The following is a 13398-nucleotide window of genomic DNA, read 5'->3' on the forward strand; positions in this document are numbered from 1 at the left end:
ATGTGCAAAGAGGACACATGATGTGAAAGACCTACTTCACCAATCCTCGGATTATTAGGCAGGCTGACTCATACATAAACATGTACACGTTTCAGTGAATCACTCGCACACAACTGTTGAACAAACCAAAACACACACACACACACATACATGTCTCCTCTGAGGGCAGTGCTTGTGATCTATCTAGCATGCTGGTAATCCCAGCGATGGCGGTCACTCCAGCTCTGTAAACAGCTGAAATATGGATGATAAAAGGAGCAGATGAAACTGAATAAACGAGAAGCCCACGGACCAAAAAAAGAAAATCCTTGAAGATTTTCCAAACCCTGTTGGACCTCAGCCTGAACTGTACACGACTCAGAAGTTCAATCGCATCGACTGGATGATAGACAGCTTTCATTTGACTTTGGCATTTTTCATAACAGCAGCGCGATAGTTTTCCCTCCGTGGCACATTTCTGGCCTCGTAGAGCCGCCTCAAGGGATGAAGCGAGATACTTTGTGTAATTTAGCCAACGTAGAGAGCCTCTTTCTCGTCTTTCCGAGAAAATATCCTGAGAAAACAGTTCAGAAATAAAGCAGAAATATGCGGTGATGTGTTAATAGCCCTCTGAGGGCAGTGCAGGAAACCGTGTTTACATTAATCAGGCTCCAAATTTGATTCTGTTTGACTTCGTCTCTCTCTTCTCTCCTCGTTAGCCTTTCTTCTTTTCTCTCTTTCATCTTCTGTTTCTGCCAATCTCCAAGTCAAATGATACTGTCTCTCTGTTATTGTAAATATGAATAGACTGTGTGTGTTTAGGGGTGTTTTTTATTAATTCATAATTTGTCTTCCCACATGCATACACTGAGTCATTCATCTCTCTCACACTCACACACACTAATGCAGAGAGGGAAGCCTGTTTGTTCAGTCTTAAACGCATTACTGTAATTACCTCTTAATGATTTTTAATTCCAATATAAAAGAAACAAGACACTCTGGTGGATTTGAAACATGAAAAGAGGCATATAAAAAGAAAATCATTTGAATGGAATCACACTAAATGTGTTTGTTGTGTAATTTTATAGGTGACTGCTTGTGGAGTGTAAATGGGCTCCTCGTTAATGTGACAAATTAATGTAATAAGCAGCCATTCAGCAGATCAGAATGAAGTATTGGGCCATAATTCATGTAATATTTGGGTTAAAACCAAGGATTTTTTTTTTAATTTAAAGATGCTGACAGAAAGTGAGCGTTTGTGGCATGTTGATATTTGATAGCCAGGGTGTTGTTGTGCTATCGTCCCGTGTCCATGTTGAACTCGGTGCTGTCACTGGTAAAAGACTAAAACGAACAGGAACTGAACAACCTGTCAAAACTTTATGCAAAAATAGGGTGGACCAGGAGCTAGTCATGAAAAGTCTGTTAGATCAGTGTGGTCGTCTGCCTCAAGGGGTTTTGATTATTTCCATCTTTTATTTACAGTATATGGGATGATTGTGTTTTTCCTGTATTAGCATTCAGTCAAAATAGAGCATAAACTGGTATTAAATCCACCGGGTGATCAGACTGTGAAGAGAGCGATCTTATAAGGAATAATGGAGGGATAAGAGGCTGGGAAAATTTAATCCTTGAGTATTTGGTAGCAGTGGGAACACAAGAGAGCAGGGATTTCCCCTAATACATCAGGAAGTGAAGCGGAGGTGTGTGTATGTATTTTGGCACTTTTTCATTAAAACAAACAATAATGTAGCATAGCTACTAACCCCGAGCCCCACTTACAGCCTCCTCGATTTGATACTGTTTCTACATGTTTGTCATTATTTATTATACATCGCACAAGGCCCAGTTCCAGCTGGAACTAATTAATAATGCTCATTGTCAGCTCTTTCTTGTTGAGCTCTTTGTTGCACACAGCAGAGGCCTGACTGCCGGTGATGCCGTGACCCGAGCTGTCCGGTGAGCGAGCTGCCTGTCATCTTGTTTACTTGTATCTCTTTTTCTATTGGATATTTATGCTTGTGAGCTGAAACATGTTCAGGTTTTGGGCTGTTGGTGACTCAGAGTACAACATTTTGACAACATCTGAGATGACCTCGCAGGCTCAGATTTTTTTCTGTCTAAAAAAACCTGGTTACATTAAGGCAGTATTTATAATAGTAATGGATAATGATGTTTTAGTAACTGTGAGTGTGGTAATGTAAGTGTGTGTGCTCGTGTATCCACATGTACCTTTGTGATTGATGTGGGTATTCTGTGTGTGTGTGTCTATCTATCTGAGCAGCTATTTCAGAGAGAAAGGATTTCTGCCTCAGTAATTGCCTCGGCTATATTTTCCCCCTGAATCTCTCTCGCTCTCATTTTTCTTTGTATCTATTTTCTCTCTGAGTTTTGTCCTTCCTCTTCCTGCAGACTTGCTCTGTGGCTCTCACTCATCTTTCAGCTCTCTTTTATGTTCCCTCCATCTCTCAGTCCTTGACATCAACCGTGATCTCACAGTAAGATCAATTAGGGAAACACACACGCACACATTTACAAGTAAGTCACCTGTCCATTAAAATCCATTAAAGCCTGTTTCCATTCAGTAAACTCATAATAGACTTCCTTCAAATGATTAAGTGGTATATTTATGATAATACACAGTCTGTTTTAGAGGCCCATCCTGCAAAACAAACACCAAACCCTGGCAGTGTCAGTATTGTGCTTCGGTGAGCTACATCACAATGGTGATGGACAGGGATGGTTAAAGTGATGAAAGGCTCTCTCCTTTCAGATGTATAGAGAGATGGATGGAGACGGACGTAAACAGACGGGGCGGGCCTGAAATCATATGAGTGTTTCCATTTTTGCCTGTCAGTTGTGTTTTAGACCACTGTAGAAAATCACATTTAAATGCACTTGTTTGTATCCATCAGCTGTGACAAGTGTGGAAGTGTTGGGAAAATAACACAAGGGAGCATTGTTTGTTGCATAAGTGATGCACTTCTCTCAGAAATGGTACTGAAACGTGTCTCATACACCGACTTACTTTGTGTTTGTTACTTTGTTTAGGAAAGTAGCTTAAAGTTTAAGTAATGTATTTTCCACACTATAAGGCGCACTTAAAATCCTTTAATTTTCTCAAAAATCGACAGTGCATCTTATGTATGACCTCAAACCAATTTTATGTGGTACACGGCACTCAAAAATCTGTCAAAAATGTTTTAGTACGACTTTTGTAAGTTGGATTGTTGGAGCACTACGGCTACCGTAGTCAGGAGCCTCGCGGAGGAATCTGGGTCCTAAACTCCGTCACTTCAGGTCCCAAAGTCAAACGAACACTGCAGCATCACTGAGAGTTAAAAAACTGTCTAAATTCTTTCATCTGTAATAAAATGATCAGCGTTGCTGCTCGACCAGGTGTAACAATTAAGTGTAACATCCAGGCATCCATGAAAACAGGATTCATAAAATTTAACAAAGTTTGAAGTTAGCAGGAAGTTAGCTCGCTAGCTTCCACCTAAACATGATATGGCATGTTCTGACTGAGAGATTTCTGAAACAAATTCAAACGTACAGCTCTGCTGTCACTTCCAACATAAATGAAGACAGAAAACTAAACAGCAGTGACGTTTGTAGGGTTACTGAAGTTGGGCTAGCTAGTTTATAATGATGTGCTGCGTGATCGCTAGCTACACAGCTATGTTAGCATAGCATAAACACAGTGAAGCTGGAGGATGAATGCTAACTTTTTTCCACTCGATAAAAGTTAACGTGAGGTAGGGTTGCCAACTCCCTGAAAAATAAATAAGGGACACCTCGTGGCCAGGGCCGGGCAACCGAGTTCACCCTTCCCAGTGTGGTGAATTTTGTAGATCTTTTTTTTGTTTGTGAAATTATTTTTTAACCATTTGACTTGAATTTGATTTAAGCAGATGCATATTCTTTGTGATATGACCATATGGGAAACAAATGATCATTTAGCCATTTATTTTTAGCTCAAAATGACAACATTAACAGAGTAAAACAGGTCTCTTTCTTAAACAGAAGCCTGTCATGCTTAACTTTTGAGAATATAAGTAAATCTTTCTTTAAAAGAACTCTGTCCTGCTTAACTTAAAATTATATAAATTAATAGAAAGCAATAGAACAAAAATATTCTTGTAACTGTGCACATATAGTGCATTTAGTACAATTGGCTTCAGTTGAGGTATTATTTCAGCTTTTCTAATGCTAATCAGCTGCTCCTGTTTGTAAACCCACTTGTTCCCATGATTACGCATCATAACTCATCATCATTATTCATCTATGTATTACTTTTATGTATTAGTCATCTATTTGTTGTAATCATCTATCCTTGCAGTTGTTTATTACACAAAATAAATTATATTATCACACTTCTGGCCACATACCGCTGATATTCACTGCACATGCCCATATTAACCTTAACCCCAGAGGGTTTAAAAAAAACAAACCAGTGTTTACATACCATATCTGCTTCTGCCGTGGCCTGGTGGACAAAAAATTGGTTAAGGGTTCCCCGAGCTTTCACGCCCCTCGTGTTCTTCATATGCCCACCACTAGAAGCATGTCTATGGAAAAAGTGCGCCGGCACACAGTGCAGTGCGCTTTAAAGGTGTTATCATGCACTTTTCCAGCCAGGTGTTTTCCTTTTCCCATTCCTCCCTGTACTTTTGCAGCCTTTTTTTCTTTCTCTGAGGGCAACAAACATTGCTGCTCTAATGCTGGGCTTACACTGTGTGATTTTTGGCCCATTTAGAGACGATTTTTGAGTCGTGCGACCGATTTGGTGATCGGCCAGATTTTGGCCTTCATCGTGCATCATGTAGTATACGTGGGGTAACGAGAAGCGATTAACACCTCACGACCAGCTCCCGATCATCAATCGCTCGTGAGGGTCTCACCACAGCCGCTCACACTGCTCACGCGCAAACACGTAAACGTCGGTGAAAAAGATGGAGCAGCACAGCTGTGCAGCGTGTGATCTGGACACAAGCGATGGAGGCACAAGTTGTAGAACTTTGGAAAGCTCATCCGAGCCTTTTCGATGTGGCATCACAAAATGATCACGACCACAACAACCGTGAAAATAGTTGGATTGACATCGCTGCTAAATCACAGCTGCCTGATCATGTTTTTCATTAGCAATTTAGCAAAGTTGATGGTGGTGGTGTGCGTGTCTGTGTGAGTGAAAGACAGAGAGGGAGAGCGACAGATTTTCTGTCATAACCTTCATTTTATGGAGGCACAGTGTGAGCACTCAGGTCGCATCGGAGCATCGGGCCATATAGTGTGAGACCTGCATCGTGACCTACGAACTTATAATCCCTGCGAGTCAATCGTGCAGTTTGAGCAGGAGCTGAATAACGTGACTGAAAAAGTCGCACAGTGTCTGCCCAGCTTTAGGTGTACTGTCATCCGAGACTTGCACCGCCGTGTCGGCGTTTGTTTCCCTGTTGGCCATGCTTGTTGTTGTGGTCATCTGTTGTCTTCCGGTATTTTCTCCGTAAGCGACCTTTCCTCGACCAATGAGATGAGCGGTAATCTGAATTGTCATACTCGAATTGTCATAAGTGTGCTGTCAGCTCATTGGTCACAAAGCAGGAGAGGGGCTGGGAATTATGTTTTCAAACAAAGTGTTAATTCCATTAAAAGTTATAGACTACTTTTGATTCTCACTGTATTACAGGACAAAGTGCGTCCCTTATTAGCTCAATATGGGACGTGTACTTTTGTTTCTAAATACGGGACGATTCCGTTTTTTAAGGGACGGTTGGCAACCCTAACGTGAGGGTTCCCGATGGTTAGGGACAAATGCAATCGCATGGCAGGATGCTGTAAACGGCCAAACTTCAGTCAGGAGAACAACTGAGATAATCCCTCCACAATGCGAGGTTAGTCATTAATATACTGCAACAACATGAGAATAGAGCAGCTGCCAGAGAATTCAACATTAATGAATCAATTGTAGGGAAGTGGAGGAAGCAAGAAGAATGAGTTGAGTAAAGTTTGACTTATCTGACTGTGTTTTTTTCACTTAATGTGCCTTATAATCCGGTGCACCTTATGGTCCAAAAAATCCGGTATACGTGGCATCGCATTGTTGTGTTTTGTGTGTGTCTTGGATTCTCATTTAAACCTTTAGTTTTTTGTGTTTTTTGTATTTTGGCTCGTGTTTGTATTTTATTGCTCTTCTAGTTTTGTTGAAGTTTTTGAGTTATTGTAATGACATGTTGCTGTTTTTTGTGATATTCTTGTTTCAGTGCTGTGTTGAAGATAAGATAATACTTTGGGGTTATAACACAGTAAGGTAAGCTAAGGTTAAAAAAATCACAAGTTGGGAAATTTCAGCGTTATAGCGGGCAACTTAAAAGCATAAAGTATAACAAAACTAAACAAGAAAAAAAATAAAGTAATAGGACAATAAATCTAATATAACAACACAAATATCTTCTATTTAAATGACAATATTGTAATAATATGTGATAAAAACTAAAACTGAAAATATTTCATAGTCAGATAAGTAAAGACAGAATTGAAAGTATCGTACTGAAGGTTGTAAATCTGTGTTCCCTGTGTCTGTTTATGTGTTTGTGCCCTCTGTGTATACTTGTCTTTTGTTTTGTAGTGACGGCTAATTTTTCTGTGCTTTGTCATTTACATTATATGCTGCGTCCAATTTCAAACGGGAAGTAGGAAATTCCGAGTTTCAAATCAGAATTTCCCCCGCAAACATCGCAATTTGTCATGGCAGCAGCCACCATGAGTAGTACTAAAATGACTAATTAAATGATATTAAATGATATCACCTTATAACCCAAGCACAACTGCTGTTAATGTAGCTCTATCCTTATAGTTGACAATGTGTGATTAGCAGTTTGAACTGTGTAATTGCAAAGCAGTGACAATGATTCGTGAGGTGTATTTCAGGGTGAAATACAGTGAAACCATTAGCAGAATATACAGAAGTATCACATATGGAAAAGATATATATAAATTTTATAAAGTTTAAATCTGTCTTGTGTGAAACTTGTATGAAAAGCACACAAGAGCCAAAACAGATATAAGATCCCTTGAAAGATTATATAAATGAAACTTGTATGTTTTGGATACTTATTAAAACAATATATGAAAGTAATGAGAAAGTGGCCACTTTCATGAGTAAATCATATAAGCCTTGTATGATCCTCTATATGAAGCAAGCTAAAGCTGATGCAAGTCTTTTATAAGTTTTTCCTAGTTGTTTTCCATATGGGAAGCCAGGTATTGTCACACTAAACACACCACTGATCTTGAACAGCAAAGTAAAACTGTGGTTAAATCAATTCTTCCTAAACTATCAGATTTTCTTTCTTTTAACCAGCCGTCTTTTTCTTTGTTTTCTTTCCGTTTTTTTGTTTTGGTTTTTTTTGCTGGCATTTCTTTTTGAGTCATTAAACAAATTCAACCTGTGCTACCATTACTGCATTACACTCTGAGTATACTATTTTTATAATAACACCAAAAAAAGGGGTCATTAATGCTGACAGTTATCAGTCACTGTGCTTTTCCTCTCATCTCTGCAAAGTGTTTTAGTGTTTTCCAGCTCGTTTTCTGAACTTTGAAACCCTCGACATTACTCTCTTGGTTCGCTTTCACAAATCTAATGAGCTTCATTTCCACGTTGCAGTTTGCAACTTTTGGCTGGCAATCAGCTCTAATCAACCATCTGTACGTTACCTGAAGCTCACTGAAGAACACAAACTGTCATTTGGACATAAATTGGGCATTTGCAAGCTAGAGAAGCAGATATTTCCCTAAGGACTGATTGAAGACAAAATTGCATGTTTAAATATTTAGAAAAACAAATTCTCAGTGTTTAAAGTTAATTAAACATTGAGTATCCTCAGCAACCTTGCTTTTATATGAACATAACCAACATACAAACATTTGGCAGCCAGTTGAGTCGAGTCATGTGGCAGATGAGTTGCTCATTGGCATAGACTCACTCACATTGAGTGCCGCATGCTGACAATCTGTCTGCATTTAAAAATTCGATTTTTCTGCCTCCCGTCAGGTAACCAGTGCAAAGGCCTTGCAATCTAAAGCAGTCACAACTATTTGCAATCAGTTGCAGAATGCAAAAAATTTCAGTGCAATTTCACGTAGTTGCAAGGCGTCCATCCTGTGTGTGGCCTAGACCAGGGCTGTCCAACTCCAGGCCAGATATCACCCTGGGTCAAATAATTAGTTTGTTGCCGGGCCCCTGGAGAATTTCAAGACATGTTGATGCTTCAGGTTTGTTGCACTGTGAGTGAAATCTCGTGTCCACTTTGTAATCTACAGTAAATCAAGACCTCGTGTGCTTGCCTTCTGATGGTAATGACGTTGTTTCATTAGCTAAATAATCCAGCTGTTGGCTTTTTATCGCATGATACAAATGTAGCACATCTGCTTCGTATTGTCTAGAAGTCTGTAAGATTTCTTTTAGTAAAAAGTGGCCTTGGGACTTTTGTTGGGGGAAAAACACATCTTCATCCTCCCACTCTGGTTTCCTCTTGACTCACTGTTGAATTAACATGTCGATGTAGATGAACAGCTCATGTCTAGAAAACATACAAATAAGCGGATACTTCGTTGGTGAGCTCAACCAGCCTGTCGGCCCAGAGTCCCTTTTGTTGTTTTAACAGTCAGTGATTTAAGGCAGAGTATGATGTCATCCTTCTCATCACGGTTATACTAAATTGCTCCTCGTTTCGTGTTAGTGCTATTAGTAATGGTGTGTAACAGAGGTTATGTTGATGTAATATGTTAGAGCTCTGCAGTGAATTTGCCTCAGAGTTTCTGAGCTTTTCAGTCTTTCTGCCTTCATCTTGCTGTTCCTCACACTCTTTCTGCTTTAATGAGCCCATCTGCTGGACTGATCTGAGCCCAGATCTGACCCAAACAGATTTTCTTTTCAATTACTGTTTGTGAGGCAATAATTTGGCAGTGGACATTTTTTTTTTTCTTGTGTCTTTTTTAGCAAACAAAGTTGTGTTTTTCCAAAAGCGACAATAATAATTTGTTTGGAATGAGCAGGGAAAAAACTTCTTAGTAGGGCTGGCTTATCTGAAAAAGCAAAGACTTCTAGCTTCAGAAATGTTTGTGTGTGGTTTGGCACAAATACTTTATTTAGGTTTTTAGGAGCGTTCTGAAATGCCAGACCTGTCTGCAGTGATATCCCAGGCATCTGCTGCAATGTTGCTTTAGTGCTCAGTGCAGATGACTCCTGTTAACAAAGGACGACTTTATTGACAAGGGCGCATGTTAACATAGATTAGCAGCGCGCAGCCACTGAACTGGTTAATCAGAGTGTGCGTATGTCTAAGCTCAAACAGCCTCTTTCTTTATCCTCAAACCTCAAAGCAGTCCAGTGACTTGTGGAGCTAAAATGGCCCCGTGGTTCACACGATGCAGGCCAAACCACAGCTATTTAATGGCTGTTTTTGAATTTTAAAACTGAAATAACTAATTTTTCAAAACATCTTTTCTCTACCCTCTGCACAAGTTAGTCGCTCATAACAAGGAGGGTGGACGACTACAGTGCATCACATTGTTTTAGACAAACGGTGCACAAATGGTTTGACTTTATTAAGACTCATTGAAAATTACATCTGTAATGAGAGAATTTTAAATGAATGCTCCGAAAAATATGAATGTTTTGAAAGCAATTGAACCACAGTGGGTGGAATAACCATAACCAGACACTGAAGGCATTTGTATACAATCATAAAAGCCCTTCTTGGAAGTTAAAAAGTCTGTTTATGGTGTCTACTCTAATTTTATTTCAAAAATATGTACTTACAAAAAGAACAAATAGTTTAAAAATGTTGATTTCAAACATAAGTAGCAAGCTTGTTAGCCAAATACGCTAATGACTGATTTTTCCATCCAAGACCAAAAAGAACATAATTAACCAGCTTGATTACATACATACCAAAGCTGCATACCAGTTCACACGCTGGAAACTAAGGCTGTACTCGGAGTCCTTCTGTGTTGTTTCCTCTGCTGCAGCAAGACTCAAACATCTTGCTTTTGATAAAATTCTAAATTTGATCTTGCCTAGCGTTTTAGCTAAAACCTTTTCTGTCTCTGGGGTCTCATTTTGCTCTTTTGGAGCCTAGTGCATATGTACAATAATGTTTTGGCTCACAGGTTGGCCGCTAGACTTTATGAATGCCAAGAGTCATAAATTCTATGCACTGGGGTGAGTTTGCAAATATTAAAACTCAGTGGTAGCTAGACTTGTGCTGTCATCAGCTCTTTAAAAATCTATAGCACAAGTGCTGTTTGGACAATACCCAAATGATCACCTGGAAATCTGACAACAGCTCTTTAATTCATGTGTTTCCTGATTTTAGGTTTTAACACCTGAACCACCCACATACCAAATCCCCTTTAGACTCACACTGTTAATGGAAAGTTAGGATGGATTTTAAATGCCTCGTATTAGTTACATTAAAATGAAGAAGGTATAAAAACAAAGCACTCACTGTGAACAGGGCCACATAACTGCCTACAATAAAATAAACACATTCTTATAAACTCATTTTCTAAAAGTAGAACTGTGGAATTGTGTCACACCATCTGCCTTCTCATCCACCATCCACTCAGCTATACCCCACTCTCTGCCTTAGAGTCAAGATGTTTGTATTCAGTGGACTCAAACATTCACTAAATTAGGAATTTACCAATTTGAGGAAACCTCATAAAACAGGAGATGTTAAGGTTTTATTTTCACTGTGAGACTGACACTTATCTGAGCACTCAAAGCACTTTACACAACTTGCCTCATTCACACAAGAGCAACATGGGGTCAGCATCTTGCCCAATGATATTTGGCATGGAGACTGGAGAAGACTGGGATCAAACCACCAACCTTCCAGTTAGTAGGTGACCTGAGCTACCATGTGAGCGACAGGCAGTCTCAAAAGGTCAAACACATTGCAATTTAAGAAAACACCAGCAAATAGAAACACACACAGAAAAATGTTACAAGTGTTACTCGCAGTAATGACAGGGAACAGCTGCAGAAGTGACACGATAACAGCTAAACAGCTAACAAACATGCACCTACCGTGTTATATAAATCATGTGATTAAAACATACACTACCCTGCACCATGTTAGTCCTTCACATGTTTAGTTTTCTGTCACTTCCACAGCTGCTCCATCCTGTTATTGTCTCCCCCAAAAACACTGCTGTGTTGTTTTTGTGTCCTTTGCAATGCTTTTCTATATTCTGGTGTTTTGTTACTGTAGTTTTATATATCAGGACACTTTTTTTTTTAAAAAACAAAAAAACTTCATTGACCCTCACATGAACACCAGTGTATGACATATTGCACCATTATTACTGAGTCGACAATCAAAAATGAAGCAGCGTGTGACCCTTACTGCTTCTGAGGTAAAGCAGCCGCCAGCTGCTGCTGATCAAATAATCTGAAAACATCAATCCATCAGAGCACTCTTACACTTTGTCAACCAAGAATAATCATTTTCTAACAATTTACAGAGCGCTGAAGAAGCTGCAGTGAAAACGATACAGGATAATGATAACGAAGAATTTTCACTACAGTACAAACATTATGTACATTACTGAAGGTCGTGGGGAGACATGATGGCAACGTATAACCCTGCAAGAGTAATATTGCATTAACCAGTGAGGATAAATGATTTTCAAAATGTTAGCTAAATTGACTAACTAACAATAAAATCAAAACAATTAAAAAAACCCAACAGCAGCTAGAAATGAGAATGCATTGTTTGTTTACATCTTTGTGAAATCAGTGAGCTATTGTTTCAGAAGTCCTTCTCGTTGAGTTTGAATGGTAAATCGGCCACAGGTGTCATTGTAGCATGTGCCGTGTAAGTCCGCGGCGATTCGTAATTGCGCTGTGGATGGATCCGCTTTATTTGTTTTTGGTGCTTAAACCTCTGTACCCCCGCTGTGTCCCGTGCAATGTAATGTCGCTATAAATAGTGCTGAAGTCAATCTCTCTGTCTTCCTTTGTTTTCTCCAGGTCAGCCTACCAAACAACTCCAGCTGTGTTGAAGAGATTCTGCGGGTACGTTGCTTGGGTACACACACAAACACACACACGCATGCACAGTAATTGCACTGATTATCAGCTGTTTTCTGTTTGTTCACAAGGAGCTTGGTCCCTCTCCAGAGTCTGATTTTGCAAAGGAAGGACAGGGAAAAGAAAGGGGACTACAAGGCAGGGAGGGAGAAGAGAAAGCAATCTGTTGGCTTAGGTCAATGATTACACAAGTCCTTTTATTTGGATGACATCATACAGACATCTTTTCCACAGACCTATCATCTCCTTTAACCGTTCTTTCTTCCTCCTTTCTAGCTGCATGTAATCAAAATCACACAGCAATACATTTTCCCACAGTTTCTCTCTCCTGTCTCTTCCTGGGAGTGATGTCAAAACAAAAATGTTTCCCTCGCTAATCTTCCCTCACTGCCAGTCAGAAGATTAGGACGGGGACCGTCTTTGACTTCTTTATGTCAAGTTACCGCTTTCACTTCTCGCTGTCTCTCCTCTCTTGCACTTGGTGCGCCCTCTCTTTCTCCCTCAGTGTCTGTCTTCCTCCCTCTTCATTCCTCTCTGTCATTCAGCCCCCTCCCTCTCCTCCCCCTCCACAAATCAATAGGCTGGTCAACAGGCTGTGTGACAGATAGGCTGCTGTGAGCTGCATGAAATGCCTTTGTCGATAATATTGGTGCTCTATTGAATTCAGTCTGTGGTTTTTAGCTGTGTCAAGTGGAAAGATCAAGGAGTTCAAAATGTGAGGTGAGGTGAATCGGAGCACGGGGCCTGCACTTCATTTTTCTCTCTCTGTAATGACACGGCTACAAGATGTTTGTCACAGGAACATTGTTGTCGTGGATGTTTGCACAATTCAAGGTAACGGTGTGCATCAGAGATATTGTACAGTAAAGTCAATCCTTCTGAGGGGTATTGACTTTTTACAGTGTTTGAACCACTGGAGCACCAAGCTCTATGATATCCATGCTAATGTTTTAGCTTATGGTAAGTTCACTATAAACAAGAAGCATTATCTAAAAATACATCATTAATGAGCCAAAAGGGGACTGTAGGCAAACCAGCTGTTCCTGCCATTAAAATGTTTAAATGAATTGTATAATGATTGCATTTGTCCCTAACCATCGGGAACCCTCACCTTAACTTTTATCAGTGGAAAAAAGTGCTAATGTGTTTATATTATGCTAACATAGCTGTGTAGCTAGCCACCACGTAGCACATCATTATATACCAGCTAGCCAAACTTCAGTAACCCTACAAACGTCACTGCTGTTTAGTTTTCTGTCTTCATTTATGTTGGAAGTGATAGCAGAGCTGTACGTCTTCATTTCTTCGGAAATTCC

General features: G+C 39.8%; 1 protein-coding gene across 2 annotated transcripts in view; it reads left to right on the forward strand.

The window, feature by feature from the left end:
- Positions 1–13398, forward strand: part of aff2 (AF4/FMR2 family, member 2) — a 223691-nt gene that overhangs the window by 106617 nt on the left and 103676 nt on the right. For both annotated transcript variants that reach the window (XM_086306075.1, XM_086306083.1), the window contains one exon: positions 12023–12067. In XM_086306075.1, coding sequence (XP_086162201.1) covers positions 12023–12067 — 45 coding nt within the window. The remainder of the gene's footprint in view (positions 1–12022; positions 12068–13398) is intronic.

The sequence above is a fragment of the Aulonocara sp. 'chitande type north' Nkhata Bay genome, linkage group LG2 (assembly GCF_057382095.1).
Source record: "Aulonocara sp. 'chitande type north' Nkhata Bay isolate Kocher_YH1m ecotype deep benthic linkage group LG2, A_spYH_male_GT1.1, whole genome shotgun sequence".
NCBI classification, from domain to species: domain Eukaryota; kingdom Metazoa; phylum Chordata; class Actinopteri; order Cichliformes; family Cichlidae; genus Aulonocara; species Aulonocara sp. 'chitande type north' Nkhata Bay.